Below are 16,379 nucleotides of genomic sequence, written 5' to 3'. Positions count from 1 at the left end.
ATTGACGCTCAGCCGCTCTGGACGTGGCCGTAGCCTAAGTGTATTTTACAGGTAAAATTTTTAAATTAATATTTTTTTTCAATATTCTGAGTTTGAGCAGCAGGCTTTTCAAAAACACTTCATTCAATTTACTTGAATTTAACTTAACAGAATTAATTAAATTCTATCTTTATTTTAAATACCTCAATATTGAAGGTTTTGCCGTTGTGTTGTGTTTTTCTTCGCATTTAGTTAATTTTGTGAGGAAATTCCTTCTACCACTTAAACAATGGAAAATATTAATAACCTTTTGATGTCATTTTATTTATAATTTAAAAAAAAAATGTGAAAAAGCGACAGACAGCGGCAATTAAAAAAAAAGTCATCAAAATCGGAACTGTCCGTCCAGTACCCCTGTTCGTAACTTTTATCACTGGCGATAAAAATTTATAACCACTAAAAAATCCAATTTATCCCATCAAAATTGAAGAAATTTTATTCAAAATCATATTTTCTTTCTTAATACTTTTGAAATTTGAAATAAATTTCGCTTTATTTATGGAAGAAAGTGGTTTTTTTAGACATTTAAAAACATTTACCGCCAGTGATAAAGTCACAGAACAGAGGCCCAGGTTCCCCAATATTGCCATCATCGTTATTTCATATCTGATTCTTATCTCTCTCTCTTTTTTAACGAATCTAAATGCTTAAGGGGTTATATCTAGTTGTAAGTGCAAAAAAACCTTCTTTTTTGTGGATTTTTTGTGAAGAGGCATTTAATTATATAAACATAAAGAATACATATCCATATAGCAAATTTAATGTATTAAAAGAATTCGCTGTGTACTTAAAAAAATATTGGGTTCCGTTATTTTTGTAGTAGATCTCCTAGACGACCTCCAAGAAAAAGGTGTCTGGCGGTGAGCAAGATATCTCTGATCCAAGTCACTCAAAATTAAAAAAACAAAAATATTCATTTTCAGGATAGACGAAAGCAGGTAATGAACGAAGGAATAGTCAAAATTTTGATTTTTGACAAAATGGCGGCTTCCCAAAGAAAAAAATTGTTTTTTTCACGAAAATTTACACTTTAAAGTGGCTTAAAAAATCGAATTATTGTCAAAAACCTTTTTCCTTCGTTCAATACCTAACAAAAGTATCTAAAAAAAATTGTGTAAAAATTTCAAGCCGATTACTCCAGCCGTTTCGGAGAAATTTTGCTCACCGCCAGACAGCTTTTTTTTGGAGGTTGTATAATAGATCTACTACAAAAATAACGGAACCCAATATTTTTTTAAATACACAGCGAATTCTTTTTTTACATTAAATTTGCTATATAGATATGTATTCTTCATGTTTATATAATTAAATGCCTCTTCACAAAAAATCCACAAAAAAGGTTTTTTTTGCACTTACAACTAGATATAACCCCTTAAATAGTGAGTTAGAAAAAATTAATTCATGAATTCCTGATTTAGATCGACTCAGAATTTCATCCTATTCATTGGGATTAAAGAACCCTTGCACAACTGAACTTGAAAGGAACCATTGCCCAAAAGTTCTTTATAATTAAAAATGTATTTGTGTTCTACTTTTTATTTCAATATTCTAAAAAAAATATATAAAAATTATAAAAACTCATTTACAATATCGATCAGCTTTCATTTTACTTCTTCGATCTAAAAGTGCTTCATGCAGCGTACCCGATTCCTTAGCCGTTTCCAATTCTTTAATATCTGTTTTATTTATTCTCAATTTTTTATCTTGGAATTTTTGAAATTTTTTCCTGAAAAATTAATTCAAACAATAAAATTCCAATTTTGTTTAAAGGAATCATTTAACTTACACATAATTCTTTTCAACTTCATTCAAATCTCCTTTTTCTTCTTTTGGTCCTTCATCAAGTACCAATTCCCTCGGAGCATTACAACGAATTACAGTGACTTCCATTTGTCCAACTGTCTTCCTCAAAGCAACGCATGCGTCATCTTCCGGGTCGATGGACATAAAATGACCCGTTTCACTTAGAAGAGCCATTTTACCATCCTTAAAAAAAAAGAAATAATTTTTGTTTAAAGAAATATTTATAAAATAATTTCTTCTACTTGAAAAATTGGTTCCCATTGTTCCATACTTCCAACTGCGTCTGATCTGCCAGTCACAACCCCGTCCTTTTCAATCTTTAAATACTTTCCATAACCCGACTTAAAAGCTACCTTAGAGTCATTAATTGGAAAAGCAGTGAAAATCTCCTCCGGATCTGGACCTTCACCTTCATTGTGCGGCGCTCCGAGTGTAAACAAACCATTGTCCATTGCTCGAACATAAGCACGTTCACCAAATTGAATTCCGACTGTTCCAGTGATGTCGGTTAGTGCTTTAGCTCGCCACCATCCACCGTTTTTTAGAGCATCCTCATCGACTTCGACTTTGCGTTGTTTTTCATGTTTGTTGTGTTCCTTGTCTTTCTTTTTGCGCTTTTTGTTTTGCCTATTAAAATTAGAGATTAAACAAGGAAGTTCTTATGGATTTTTGTGTACTAACTTGGATTTTTCTCCTTTGAGGACAAGTTTACCAATTCTTACACCTTCATATTCAGACATTTTTATTAAAAAAATAAGAGGTTTTATGAGAAAATTGAAAAACTTGGGGATTCTTGTAAAATTTATTTTTGTTTTTGTGTTGCGTTCAATGAAATAAATTTGAAGGTTTTCTGTCGAGACTCTAGGTGTCATAAAAAATAAAGATGACTTTTAGTTACGTATTTGTGACATTTTGTTACGTAACGTTTTGTAAGAGTTTTGAATGAGTTCATAAATACAATACATCATTGCTGAAAACACTACCTTACCTGCAAAGTGCTTCCAAAGAATTAGGTCTGTTTGGTTATTTCCTAAAGCCTAGTATGCAGCTGAAGCAAAAAGAAATTTTCCATACAAAATTTCCTGAGTGGAAAATTTCGTTTTGCTTTTCCTTTTTCAGTACGCAACTCTAGCGAAAAATTGGAGAGTTTTCACTCATTTGTCACTTAATATTTGCCGTCCTATGAATTTTTCTTGACTCTAAGAGCTTTGTTGACGGTTTTTTCACTTTAAATTCATTTATTTCTTGCTTTAAAAATTATTTTCTGTTGATTTTTCTTGATATTAAATTAATTTTTAATTTTTTTATTTTGACTTTGACAGAATACTCGATGATATTTTTTCGTTAGCATTTTCGTTGTCGACTTTGGAGATTTGAAAATTTTTCGTTTCGCATCAGCAGCGTACTAGGCTTTACCTCATTTGGGCTGTAGTGAAAACAGATGTAAAATTGTCAAATGTCAAAAATAAATCTGCATCCAAAATAGTTATCCCGATTTTAAAATATGAAAATAGTTGGAAAATAGTTAAAAATGACTATTTTTTTCTCTGTGTGATAGTGAATATCATGGATTTTGATTTATTTTTGACATTTCAATTTCTTTACATCCAGATGTATTTTTTAAACTGGTGAATAATATGGCCGTAAAGACTTAACTACATTGGCTCAAAAAGTGAAAAAGTACAAAAGTGAACATTTTCAAACGCATTTTTATATGTTTTGTCGGTATAGACCCAAAAATAAGCTTTCTGCATCATTAGTTTTAATTTTGTGGTCGGAAAAACTGTCAGAAAATGAGTTTGAAAATTTTCACTTTTTGACTTTTTGCAAAAAGTGGCCGTTGTAGTTATACCTTAACTATATTCACCACTTTGAAAAAGTACAAAAGTGAAAATATTTTTTTTCTCTCTAGCGCCATTTTTTGCAAAAAGAGTTCAAAAGTTGTTTTCTAGACAAAAACATAAGCTTTCTGCATCATTTGTTTTAATTTTCCAGCCGGAAAAACTATACAAAAATGCGTTTGAAATTTTTTACGAAGATAAATCATTTTCACTTTATTTGTACTTTTTTTGAGCCAATGTAGTTAAGGCCTTAGAAAGATCTACATTACCTACAAAAAATACAAACCAAACAAACCTAAACTTATCAAATCGAGTATCGTTCGACATTTTTCGAAACAAAATCCATCATTTCCACACACACACACACACACAACCTCCCATCATCCAAACCAAAAACCAAAAAAAAAAAACTGAAGAAAAACTTTCTGTCTTATTTGTTGCTGTTTAAACAAATTTCCTTCATTCAAAAGGGTAATTGTTTTAATAAATTAAATAAATATAAATTAAAAACATTACATTTCCACTCAAAGATCCTAAAAAATTAAAGTTAAAAACTTTCTTTTTCAATTTATGAAAAATACAATTTCTTAAGAATTAAAACCTTTACCACCCCGTCCGCACAAGAACAAAAATCAAACAAAAATTTCTCGCTTTCCTTTTCCCCTGCTTGCTCCTGTTCAAGCTTGCTTGTAAGTGTTGTTTCTGTCAAATTTCACACAAATCAAAAAATTTCGGCTTCGCCCCATAGATTTTTTTTCTCTCTTGATAAAAAATCCCAGAGTCTCATTTTTTTATTTTATTTTTATCAGAAAATAAATATAATTTTCTTCAAAAAAGGTAAGTTATTGAATAATGATTAAAATAATTGTCATTCAAAATTACTCTGGAAGAAAAAGTGGTCTCAGCAAAAAAGAAGAGTAAAAAAAAAACCTAACCTAGTTTAATGGCATTTTCTACAACTTCCCTGAATTTTCCTTCCATTTCCAAAACAAAAAGTTGTGGGACACTATTTTTTTTTCTTTCTTGCTCTCATGAAAAAAATCAAGTTTCTTATATTTTTTCTTTATGTTTTTTCAGATCTCGACTTTTTGTATTTTGATATTCATATTTTTTTTTTGTTGTTATTTGGGAGACATTCATTCATTCATTTTGGAAGAAGGAAAAAAAACTTTTTTCTTTGAAATAATTTTTGTTGGGTCCCGATTGAAGAAGAACGGGACAAGTCCCTTAAAACCCAAGAAGAAGCTACGCCACCTACTTTTTTTTTTTAAACTTTACACCGACGACAATTGACGAATTTTTTGGATTCAATTAAAAAGAGGAACAACAAGACACATTCACAGTTGTTGAGGAGAGTATCTTGTGTATTCTTGCCATGCCCCGCGGCAAAAGACGATCGAACCTTGAGATGGTCCCCGGCGAAGAAGAACGTCAAACCTCCAAGAGACAGAGAAATAATTACTCAAGGTAAGATTGTAGTAAAATAATGTTACAAATGATATTGAATCCCTTCCCTTGTTTTTATTTATTTTTGATTTTTTTTGCTTTTTTTCGGGTTTTTCAAGTTTCTCGCTCCTCAAGGATAGTTTTTATTTGTGTTGCGCTTTTATTTTTTTTGTGATTTTCTCAAGATTTTTTTTGCCGGATATAATCGATTGAGTCAGAGGTGAAGATAATTAACCCGGTTTTTTTTTTGGTTGGAGGAAAAAAAAAAAGGAAATCACTTGTTATCATTTTCATTTGGTGAAAATATTCTTTTTATTTTTTGTTTGATGTTGGTGGGATGGGATGTCATTTGTAATTTATTCTTTTGTGTTTTATTTGGGAGATTGGAAATTATTTTGAATTACCTGGGGATGTAATTCTTTAGGGAATTAGTTGGAAATCAAAACTTACTATACATTGCATTTCCACTGCATCCCTGACGTAATTGCAGTTTTTTTTTTGCCGGAACTGATTTAAGAACAGGAAAATGATTTCGTGTTTTTTGAGTCAAATGAGAGTACTTTTTTATAGAAAACATGAGAGAAGTAAAACATTATGGGATTCCAAAGTGTTTGGAAACAAATTTGGAATTACGTCAATCTTGCATTGGAAGTTCATTTGTTGGAATGATCACTTATCGGCATTAATATTTATTAATAAATAAGATAGATAGAATAATCGATAGTCACAAGTTGCATGGCATAAAACAAAGAAAATGATTGCAACTTGGGTTAACCACAGGGAGGGATACTATCACCCTTAATTGTAGAGGACTTAAATACTTAGGGTAACCCGCTACTTAAGGCGGCTGTACAATCCATTGTTGATTTGGGTTCCAACACAAAATTTTCTTCATCCAGTTCTATACTTACCAGCTGCTTCCAGTTTCTCACGCCATGTTGCTTGGGGTTCCCTAACACTTACAAGAGCCACCTTAAAAAATGCCGACGTCCCTCAAGGTTAAATTCGAAACCTTTTTGGGCCAGAACATTGTTATTCATGCGCTCCACATGACCTAGCCATCTCAGTCGATACACAATTAATCGTTTCGCTAGGTTAGTATTCTTGTACAACCCGTACAGTTCAATGCAGACGGGACCAAAATTCGCCGGAAGGCTTTTTCTCTCGAAATAATCTATTCCTTTGCATGATCAAGTTATACAAACTTATCTACAAAGCTATATTGTACTAGAAACGTTGGTGTCGTTGGTGCGCCAACATTTGAGCTAAAGACCGAGGTTTTCATTTCGTTAGTTTCTTACTTATTAAACAAGTCGAAGTTCTTGAGAAAACGATAGAGTTCTATATCCCTAAAATTACCATTCAAATTTGTGGGCTGTTTCATTTTAAAGGCTTCGTGGCATGATACACCTCAAATTTTTTACTAACCAATTTATTTAAATTCTAGTTCAAGCATGTGCATGTGCTTGGCTATATTAATTTGAAAGTCAACAGATCCTAGGTCTTAAGTTTTCCAACGTATGATTGCATACGTTTGGAATCATTTGATGTTAATATGCTGTATCGTCAGCCTCAGCATACAATGACAGGCTTTATGACCATTTGGATGTCGTTAATTTTAAGGATAAAAAAACGAGGACCTAAATGACTTCCTTGAGCAACCCAGGAAAAAGCAAAAAAAAGGATTACAGAACTAATTTCTGAAGTGCACACTATAAGGACTTTTTTAAGGTAGCAATATATATATTTTTTAAAGACAGGTTCAAAGCCAAGTTCGGTCAATTTGAAGAGTATAAGACTATTGGAAAAATTTTGAAAGGCCTTGTTAAAATCAGTGTATGCTACATCGACCTCCAACCCAGCCTCAAGCGCTGAAAGGATATAAGCCACGAATTTAATAAGGTTCAGGGTAGTGAATTCCCATGATGTCTAAGGGATATAAATTACTTACAGTGGACGTTTATAAGTTCGTATAGGATGCATTAAATATTTTGGCTAAATGAGAAAGTTAGTCAATAGGCCGATAGAACTTAACACCATAAACGAATATCGAGTTAGAATTAAACCTCAGCTTTACAGCCGCCGATTTTTGAAGACATAAGCCGTCGAACCACAAACGTTGCAAATATGTAATCTGTTCAAAGACAACAAGCGTTTTGAACATTTCAGATCCGGTTACGTTCAGATTTGCTGCTCTCTTCACAAGTTTTAATAATTATTTATCTATTGTTTGTTCTCCCCATGACTTCTTGGTATAGAATAAATTCTGTGTTCCCGACGTGAATATTGAATTATTCCTTCATCTCCCAAGTGATGAGCGACAGTTTTCGATAGTTACTGAGTTTGAGCTCGGCCGAAACAATTACCAAAAACCATGTCAGAGGTAGTGTAAATGAAGTTTTGGGAAACGAGGTTGATGATAGTTATTAGTAATTTCGACGCGAATACTTTGACTCGTGATAATACCGCCTTTTTTTTATATATTGTTAATTGCTCCATATTAATATTATATCACTTTAAAGTCTTTTTATCTAAAAGATGTAAATCTTAAAATTAAGTTCCTTTTCTAATTAATATCTTAATAATTCAAATAAATAACTCAATTTGCGTCCCCCACTATCTGTCATAAAAAGAGGTTGAAAAAATCAGATATCTTTGCCGAATCGATGTTCATATTTTGAATAGTTCGGTCGAGCCAGTCATACATTACACCGGGTGTTTGTTTATGTCACGCGACGTATCTGGGCAATTTTTTTTTGGGATTTCAAGTTCAACCATCGCCATAAATAGCTCTTGACACAGTGTATCATAGCATTTGCTGTTTGGAAGTAGATGAAGAGATTTTGTGCCTGGACTTGAAATTCGTTGATTTTTTTAGGATTTGGCTCAGTGTAAAAAATTGGTCTATAGCTCGTCTGCCTGTCGAAAACCATATTAGTAGGTACCGATTAATGTGAAGCTGAATGGTTTGAAACCATTAAATAGCACCTTTTATGCTTTATTTATCAGATATAGCCATAGAATCGCTTTTTTTGAAGGTTGGGTACATCGATGTGATGGCCCATCGATGTGATGGCATTTTTTTTTCAGGCCATACTTGATTAAAGGCTTGGCTCATGAGCTCTATCAACCATCACGCGTTTAAAGACCATCGCAGCGGGTAGTTTGTCTTTCAACGCTCTCCGGTATTTTTGTGTCTTCATGTCCTATATAATAAAAAACTTGTGAATATTGTTAATACATAATATTTAAATTAGGAAAAAGAGGACTTTAACTCAAGAAATTTTATTTTTTGCTATAAACGAGCTATTAGTCTGGTGTCGATGAGTCTATCTTTTTTTAAATGGCGCGGAGCACTATAAGTAAGTGTTAAAAAGTGGCGACCAATTAGTGATCTTGGCCAACATACATTTAAGCAAATTTTTTTCATCCAATTTTGAACTACCCATAGTAATGAAAATAGAGCATTTTTTTCCATTAGGTCACCTAATCGAAAAGGGTTCCTCGAGTTAGCAGCAGTGATTTGTATTCAGACATCAAAAGCTTATAAAATTATTTTTTTCAAAGTATGAATTCACTTGCTACTCTATTTGAAGAGGTGCAGTTGATAAAGCGAAGAGTATATGCATTTAAAAATCATATTAAACTTCTACGAGCAATAAAAACAAATCACTTTACACCATTAAATTAATTTCATTCGTCAAGCATCATTGAGTAAACAGAATAATTTTTTCGCAAACTCACTTTCACATAAAATGGTCGCAAAAGCAATTGTGTGATCGAAAAAACAAGAATTATTCGAAGTGATCTCCTACATACTACTTGTTCAATGATACAATAAATTGTTGTTTTATTTTATTTTATTTTAATTCATTGTCTGATTTTATTTGTATGTTGATTCAAACAGAAAAAAAGCATATCTTTTGCTGAGCAGCCAGATGTGTTTTTCTCTTCATTGTTGTTTATTCGGAATTCATCACAAACTCAAAGGTGGGCCAAAGTTTTTCTTTGACAAATCTATAAATAAACGGCTGCTGCCGCCGCCGCCGTGCGACTGTGAAAGAAGAACAAACATGCTCCTTTTCGATTGGAAAAGAATGACAAGAAAGTGAAAAAATATATATAAATAAAAAATATGTATACATTTTTTTTTTCTAAATTGTTTGCTTAATTAACAGAAGAACATAAATTTACTGTGGAACATATCAAATGGATAAAGAAAAGTAATTCTCATCGTGATATACCTATTTTACCTTTAAATCTTATCTTTTCAAGTTGTTTTGTTTCTTTTTTTTTTTTTGTTTTTTATTTTTTTGCTATTTTAAATGTCTTGGGATAGTTTAAATATAATTTTAATCTATTTTGTGATATTGTTGTATGTTGTATTAATTATTTTTAAAAATTATTCAACTGCATTTTCCAGACGCCACATAAAAGCCGAGGATTCTTTCAGTTCAAAAAAATGCATTGCGTGGTTCAGAGAATACACAAATCCCGATGAACCAGACACATTAGGTAATCTTGTCATTTTAGCTTTGAATTTTTTTTTCGATTTACAATTTAATTAAATGAATTATTTATGTTTTCTTTTTCTGTGTGACCAACAACTATTTGTTGTGCTTTTTTGTTCTACAAAATTTTGAAGGCCCTGATGGAATGGAAAAATTCTGTGAAGACATTGGAGTTGAGCCAGAAAATGTAGTCATGTTAGTTTTGGCCTATAAAATGGGCGCCACACAAATGGGATTCTTTAGTCAATATGAATGGTTAAAAGGTTTAACTGAATTGGAGTGTGATTCTCCAGCAAAGATGCAATCAAAATTGGAATATTTGAAGAATATATTAAATGATTCGAATATATTCAAAAGCATATACAGATATGCCTATGACTTTGCCAAGGTAAGTATATACAAACAAAATGCAATATCCAAGCAAGGTCATACATTTTAAAAATATATTAATTCTTTTGTAGGACTCAGATCAAAGAAGTATGGATATAGTGACAGCCAAAGCAATGTTACAATTACTTTTAGGCAAACACTGGCCATTATATCCACAATTCGCACAATTTCTAGACCAGTCAAAGTACAAAGTAATCAACAAAGATCAATGGTGTAATATATTGGAGTTCTCGAGAACAATAAGCAACGATTTATCAAATTATGATATCGATGGGGCATGTAAGTATTATTTTTTTTTTTATATATTCACAGAAACTATGACCCAATTTTTGCATTTTTGAAAAAAAAATTCATCTGAATTTTACAAAATTGATATTTACATGAATATCCTTTCAAAGGCTCTGAAGGTCGTGGATTCTTTTAAAGAATTTAAAAGTTTTGAATGACTCCCTAAGAGGGAAAATTGAGTTTTCTTAGGATCAAAATTGCACTTTCATTTGGTAATTTTTGGAATTGTCCCGATTCGGAATGCCAAACGAACAAATTTGAATCCTTTTTTCCGACTCTGAAGTTTGTCTGTGATTGTGTTTCCACACCGGCCAATATGAATAAAGAAATAATTTATTTGACCCCAATTAAATTTAAATAGTTTTTGCTTGATAAAGTTAAATAAAAAAATTAATAAGTGGTATTTTTTTAATGAGTGTGACTTAGCAAAGCACTTTTCGCAAAATTGGGAGTAATTTATTATTTTGTTGCTTCGGTAGTTTCTGTTTTATAGGGTGCTTCGTTAAGTTCATTTTAATTTTTTATTATTTTTACTCCGATAGTTTTGGAGTTATTAAAATTTTTCGCTCAGTTCGTGTGAACTTAGCAAAGCAGCCCCCCTCCCTGGATCGAATCCAAATTAAGTTTATATTTAGTTGCTAATTTATTTGTTATTAGTTCCGGAAATTTTAATTTTTTTGCTCCGTTAGTTTTGGAGGTATCAAACTAAGTCTGTATTTTGTTGCTAATTTTTTGCTAATTAGTTACGGCAATTTTAATTTGTTTGCAATGTATATATCAACTTAGCGAATTCAAACTAGGTTTATATTTTAATTAGGTGCGATAACTTAGATTTTGTTGCTCTATTATTTTTGCAATTTGATTCGTTTCGCTAATAGCAACAAAATAATAAACTACTCACACTCATTTTTTTATTTTACTTTATCATGCAAAAAGAATTTTCCTTCATAGATCAAACAAAATTGTTTAAAAATTAACCATGGGATTTGAAATTTAAATTATTTGAGTGTGTGTGTGCCTCTGTAATCGATTCCGTCTTTAAATCCGGAATGGATTTTCTCCTCCAAGAGTATCATGGTCATAAAAATGTCCATCTCTGCCTAACCGTTCGGACTTGGCGGTAAATTGTAGGTCCCTCCCATTTTTGAAAATTAACTAAGCATAGACCTTGCTCTTTCATGGGTAGTCGGCTACAAATTATTATTATTACTAACGGTATTTTATGTGATTTATTTAAAAAATATTTTCATTTGAAAAACTATGCTTTCCAAAAAATTTATTTCTTTATTTTCTTGATCCAAATCATCAGGAAAACATAAACATTTATGTTTAACAATCAATAAATACTTTTTTTTTAACCTTTTCTTAAGTGTGCATTTTTCCTCTAAATTGCACCAATTACCGATTCAAAGTATTTTCCTGATCGGAGTGGGCTTAAATTTTATATGAATAGGAAAAACCACAGTTTTTCTTAGAAGCGAGAAATTTACAGCTATGAGTGTGGCCCAATGAGTTTAACTGGTAGACCAGAATGATGTAGCTGTGGCTTTTGTCTTGTGTCGCTGTCAAAGTTAAAAAGTATGAAATTAGTATATTGGTGCCAGAATACGTAGCTGTGGCTGTGGCAAGGAAATTCGCTGTGGTACAAGTCGAGTCGACTTTTACTTCAAGCTACAAGCGCAATGACTTTTGACGTTTCTAATGTGGTTGCTCAGTTAAAATTATTTTTTTTCAAGGCAATTGACATTTTAGTGCGCCACATAATTCTGTTCATCTTTTCTACATTTTGAGCGATTTTATTTGACATCTTGTACCACGGCGTTTTTCTTTGCCACAAGCGAATTTCCATTCTGTTCAGCCAGTAACTTTTTTTTACTTTCAAATTAGTCTTCTTCTCTATTATTTTGTGTCTTAAGTAATAACTTAGTAATTTAAGGTGTTTAACAATTAAATGCTCATCTTTGGCAAATATAAAAATATCAATTGAAAATTTTAGGGCCTGTCATGCTGGATGAATTCGTGGAATGGTTAAGGCAACAACGCAGCTGTTCAAGTACCACAAGCTGAAATTAAAACATATTATCCTAGCGCTAGCGCAAGGAAAATTATTTAAATTTACGGGGTATAAAAAAAAAGAAAAAAATAAAATTAAAAAAAAAAAAAACAAAACTATTATGTTATCAATGCTATCAAAAAAAAAATCTTTAACATATTAAATTGGTTTTGTTTGTAAAAAACAAAAAATAATAAAAAAACAAAACAAAAATTATACATAGAAACATCAAAATAAAAAAAAGTCACTCACATTTTTAATTAAAAAACTTGTACATTAAATCAAGTGTAAAACAGTCAAATCGCGTCATTTTTTGTTTTTAATATATATTTTCTAACTTTTTATTGCAATCGAGAAAAACGAACAATTTATTACAAAAAAAAAAAGAAACAAAATGTAATTATCTTCTGTCCAAAATCATTTTTTTTTTTGCTATTTATTTATTTATAACGAGAACGAAAAGCAAACAGTGTTGTAGTAGGTAGTTTGTTTGTGTTAATAAGACCTCAAGACTTCAAACGTGTAGCTGCTCCAATTACATATAATAATACATATATATATATATTCTCCTCTCATTCCTTCTGTATCTCAATCACACATAAAACAAAAACACACAAAAAATAACAACTGAATCTTCCATACAAAATGCAAAAAAATATTAGTTATTTTAAAATTAACAAAAAAACAAAAAAACATTGTTACAAAAGAATGATTATTAATTTTAATTTAAAATTCAAAAATAATTGTTAAGTTTAATTTGTTCATAGATACTCGTAAATCTCCGATTTTATTGAAATTTTAAAGTCGTTTTGATTGATAATGGAGTAGGGATAATGAGAGTTTTAATTTGTTAGTATTATTTAAGAAAAAAATAAGTCGATCATTTTTTAATTTTATTTTCTATGTTTTAGAATGTAATTGGTATTTACTAAGCGATTTTTTGAGTTTGTTTATTTAACTTGTTTACATATCAGACGATTATTTGCAGTGAATTCCTCGGCAAAATTTGTAGAGACAAAAGAAAACATTTGCGAGGCCCTGAACTATTAAAAACTCCTTGTTCCTTGTAAGAACATAAGGTTGTATTCCCCCTCAAAAACATTACAACCTTGATCTCACTCGAATTTGGCAAAGAATTTTAAACTGTTTGGCATAATATTGTATTTGGTCCTTTGTTCACAAGTTTGCCTCGTAGGCCCATTTCATAAAAAACCGGCGACTGGCTAACCGGCCAGGCAGCTAGTTACAATCCGAAATGATTATTGAACTCCAAAATATAAAGAAAAAAGGCCCCTTATCTTGTCAATAAGAAATGAAGGGCCGGCACACTAGTTTGTATTCGAAACCGGATCGACGGTTTCGCTTTGTACGTGTGTGCCCATAAGAATGTGTTCCCAGAAACCATAAAACTGCGCCGGCTTCGTGTGAAATGGACCTAACTTTCCACAAGACATTGATACTTAAGAGCAGAAATCTTAGTCTTGTGTACCTTTCCGAACCCTGTGAAGCTTCCAGTTGTATGTGTACTTCGGTACACTCTTGTTGATCTTATCTTACTGATAATCTCTTCTCACTGATGATCGAATCAAATGAAGACATTTAAAAAAAAAAGAAATCAGGATATCTGACTAGACTGTGTGAGTCGATCTTGGCATAACGTCATGGGCCGTTTTATTGCACGGAAGTGTTTTTACAAAGATTGACTAAGGAATTAAAAAATAAAGACTAAAATGGTGGTTCATCAAAAAACGCATGAATTCAAGCGTATACCTAGAAGAGGATAAATTTCATCTAAATTAGTTAAATATTAATTTCTTTTTTCATCTTTCCATTCAATGTTGCACTTGAACATTTTTCTATTGTCATAACAAAAGAAGTGACCCGAAAGAGCAGGCATGATATTATAGTCACCAATTTCTCATTAATACTGACACTTGGATTGTAATTTTAGAATAAGAAAGAAAATGTAACATACAAGACCCAAGAACATTCAATACAATCCATGACAAAACACATTAAAGAAACGTAAAAATACATTGAATGTATGTGTGTCATCTAGGGAAGGATCTACATCACAGCGGGGATGTTTGTTGCTTCCGGTAGCATCCAGATCAGTCTTTTGTACTATATTTACACAAGAACAAGGACGTTCTTTTATTGTAAAGTAATTTCACGTTCAGACATCATAACACACAAATCTTATAGATTTGATAAAAAAAAATACTTTCAACGTCCATTCCATTCCCAGGTTGACTTTGTGTTTCAGTACGTGACATTTTTTTTTCTAATCTTATTCGGCCCTAGCGAGGTATCTGTCCGATTTCATACGAAAAGGAGAGTTTATGCCTCGAAGCGAAATTCGTATAAAATCGGTAAATTTTCCGCTCCGACGGATACCCCTCTGGGCCCGATTGTTAATAAATAAAAAAGTTTAATTGGTGTGCTTCTCAGACATGACAAACGTGACAATCTTACAATAAAATAAAAACCATAATAAGGCTGATTTTTATGTATGCACCTTTTTGCTTTCAAAAAATCAATTCACTAACAGAATTCTTTGTGGTATATTGTGTTAGGGTGTATAGAGATTAAAAACGTTTTATTCCATTTTCTATTTGCCACGTTAGATCAAAATCTGGATTTGAGGCACTGTGTTTTTATATAGAAAAGTTTATCACACACAGCAAAATGCAAATATCTATCTCATTTTTTTTCCATTTGATTTGATAAAATAAGATCAGCAAAATATCTCCAAAAGTTTTAAGTTGAAGCATTATTCTCGATTTCATGTTGGACTCTTCACTCAAGCTATGATTACACGGTCAACGCTTGATTCGCTGTCGTCGCCAAAACTGTATCTTCAGACGCGTTGACCGTGTTTTCCTATATTTATTTTTGCTCGAAGGGGTCGTTTACCAAAAAATTTCTCAGTTAAGTTTTTTTTTCATCTGAAAAATTTTCTTCGAACAGAAATTGAGGAAACGACACTAAAATGTTATAATTATGCTCATGTCTTGATGCTTGAAATTGAGAAATTTAGGTGATAAATCCTTTTGAAGTTAAGTGCGCTCTCAAATATATGAAACGGGAACTGGGTATATCTGTCTGTGAAAAAAATTGAGCAAATAAAAAATAGAACTGGCATCCTTAAATTCTTCCAAAGCTAACTCTCTGATATCCCAAAAAACTAAACAGGCTCCTTTCCATAAACAACGAGCACTTAAATTTCAACAAAATCGGATTAAACTAAACAATTAACCAAAACAAACAAATAATAAAATAAAACAAATTACCAACAACAACAACTAAAACATATTTATAAACTTTCAAGTGATATTACATTTTTTAAACATTTAAAATAAAAATAAAATCAGATCAAAATATAAATAAAACACAAAATATTACAAAACAAAAAAACAATAATGTTTTCCAATGCCATGATTAAAATACAGCTAATTATATTCAAACAAACCATCGAAAGGAAAGCAATGGAGATATAAATAAAAAAAAATAAAATTTAAAAACTACTGATAGAACTAGAACACAAGAAAAAAAAAAAAAAAAATAAGGAAAAAAAAAAAAAAACCGAATATGTATGATTTAAGATTAAAGCTAATTGATAAATAGTTTAGTTTTTTTTTTCATCTAGTTTAAGACATGTTTCTGTATAACACTAAAAAATAATTAAAACAAAAAAAGAAAAAAATACCTACTTTAAACATTTAAATTTAAAAAAAGCAAGACAAAAATGTAATGAAAAAAAAAATGTATAGGAACACAAAAAGATATTTTCAAATAAACTCAAAATAAAAATCAAAACAAAAAAATAGTAAAAATAAAACACAAATACAAAAAAAAAATAAATTTTGTTATTTTTTACTTGAGATATCTACACTACAGTCCAATGGTCCAATATAAGCAATTAACTTAATTCATGACTGGGGGTTGATTTTATGAATTGAAGATTTCATTTCTAACCTGTACCATTAACCACACGAATAATTAAAT

The 16,379-nt window shown here is 31.1% G+C and overlaps 2 protein-coding genes across 4 annotated transcripts; one reads left to right on the top strand and one right to left on the bottom strand.

Moving 5' to 3' along the window:
* Positions 1–1,579: 1,579 nt before the first annotated feature.
* On the bottom strand, positions 1,580–2,693 carry LOC129918549 (protein FRG1 homolog). The gene is made up of 4 exons (XM_055999154.1): positions 2,524–2,693; positions 2,085–2,469; positions 1,826–2,025; positions 1,580–1,765 (listed from the first exon to the last, which is right to left on the bottom strand). The coding sequence occupies exons 1-4, from the start codon at positions 2,580–2,582 to the stop codon at positions 1,618–1,620; spliced, it is 792 nt and encodes a 263-aa protein (XP_055855129.1). The 5' UTR covers positions 2,583–2,693; the 3' UTR covers positions 1,580–1,617.
* Positions 2,694–4,051: 1,358 nt separating this feature from the next.
* LOC129917889 (DCN1-like protein 4) lies at positions 4,052–14,841 on the top strand. 3 transcript variants are annotated; one of them, XM_055998094.1, is made up of 6 exons: positions 4,052–4,154; positions 4,761–5,150; positions 9,553–9,644; positions 9,775–10,028; positions 10,102–10,309; positions 12,315–14,841. In XM_055998094.1, the coding sequence occupies exons 2-6, from the start codon at positions 5,059–5,061 to the stop codon at positions 12,383–12,385; spliced, it is 717 nt and encodes a 238-aa protein (XP_055854069.1). In that variant the 5' UTR covers positions 4,052–4,154; positions 4,761–5,058; the 3' UTR covers positions 12,386–14,841. The 3 variants fall into 3 exon arrangements, with proteins under 3 accessions (XP_055854069.1, XP_055854068.1, XP_055854070.1); XM_055998093.1 differs by lacking the exon at positions 4,052–4,154 and adding an exon at positions 4,409–4,520; XM_055998095.1 differs by lacking the exons at positions 4,052–4,154; positions 4,761–5,150 and adding an exon at positions 9,208–9,352.
* Positions 14,842–16,379: the final 1,538 nt, after the last annotated feature.

The sequence above is a fragment of the Episyrphus balteatus genome, chromosome 4, assembly GCF_945859705.1.
Source record: "Episyrphus balteatus chromosome 4, idEpiBalt1.1, whole genome shotgun sequence".
Classification (NCBI taxonomy): Eukaryota; Metazoa; Arthropoda; class Insecta; order Diptera; family Syrphidae; genus Episyrphus; species Episyrphus balteatus.
Note: the sequence above shows the minus strand (reverse complement) of the source record. Positions and strands in the feature narration are given on the sequence as shown.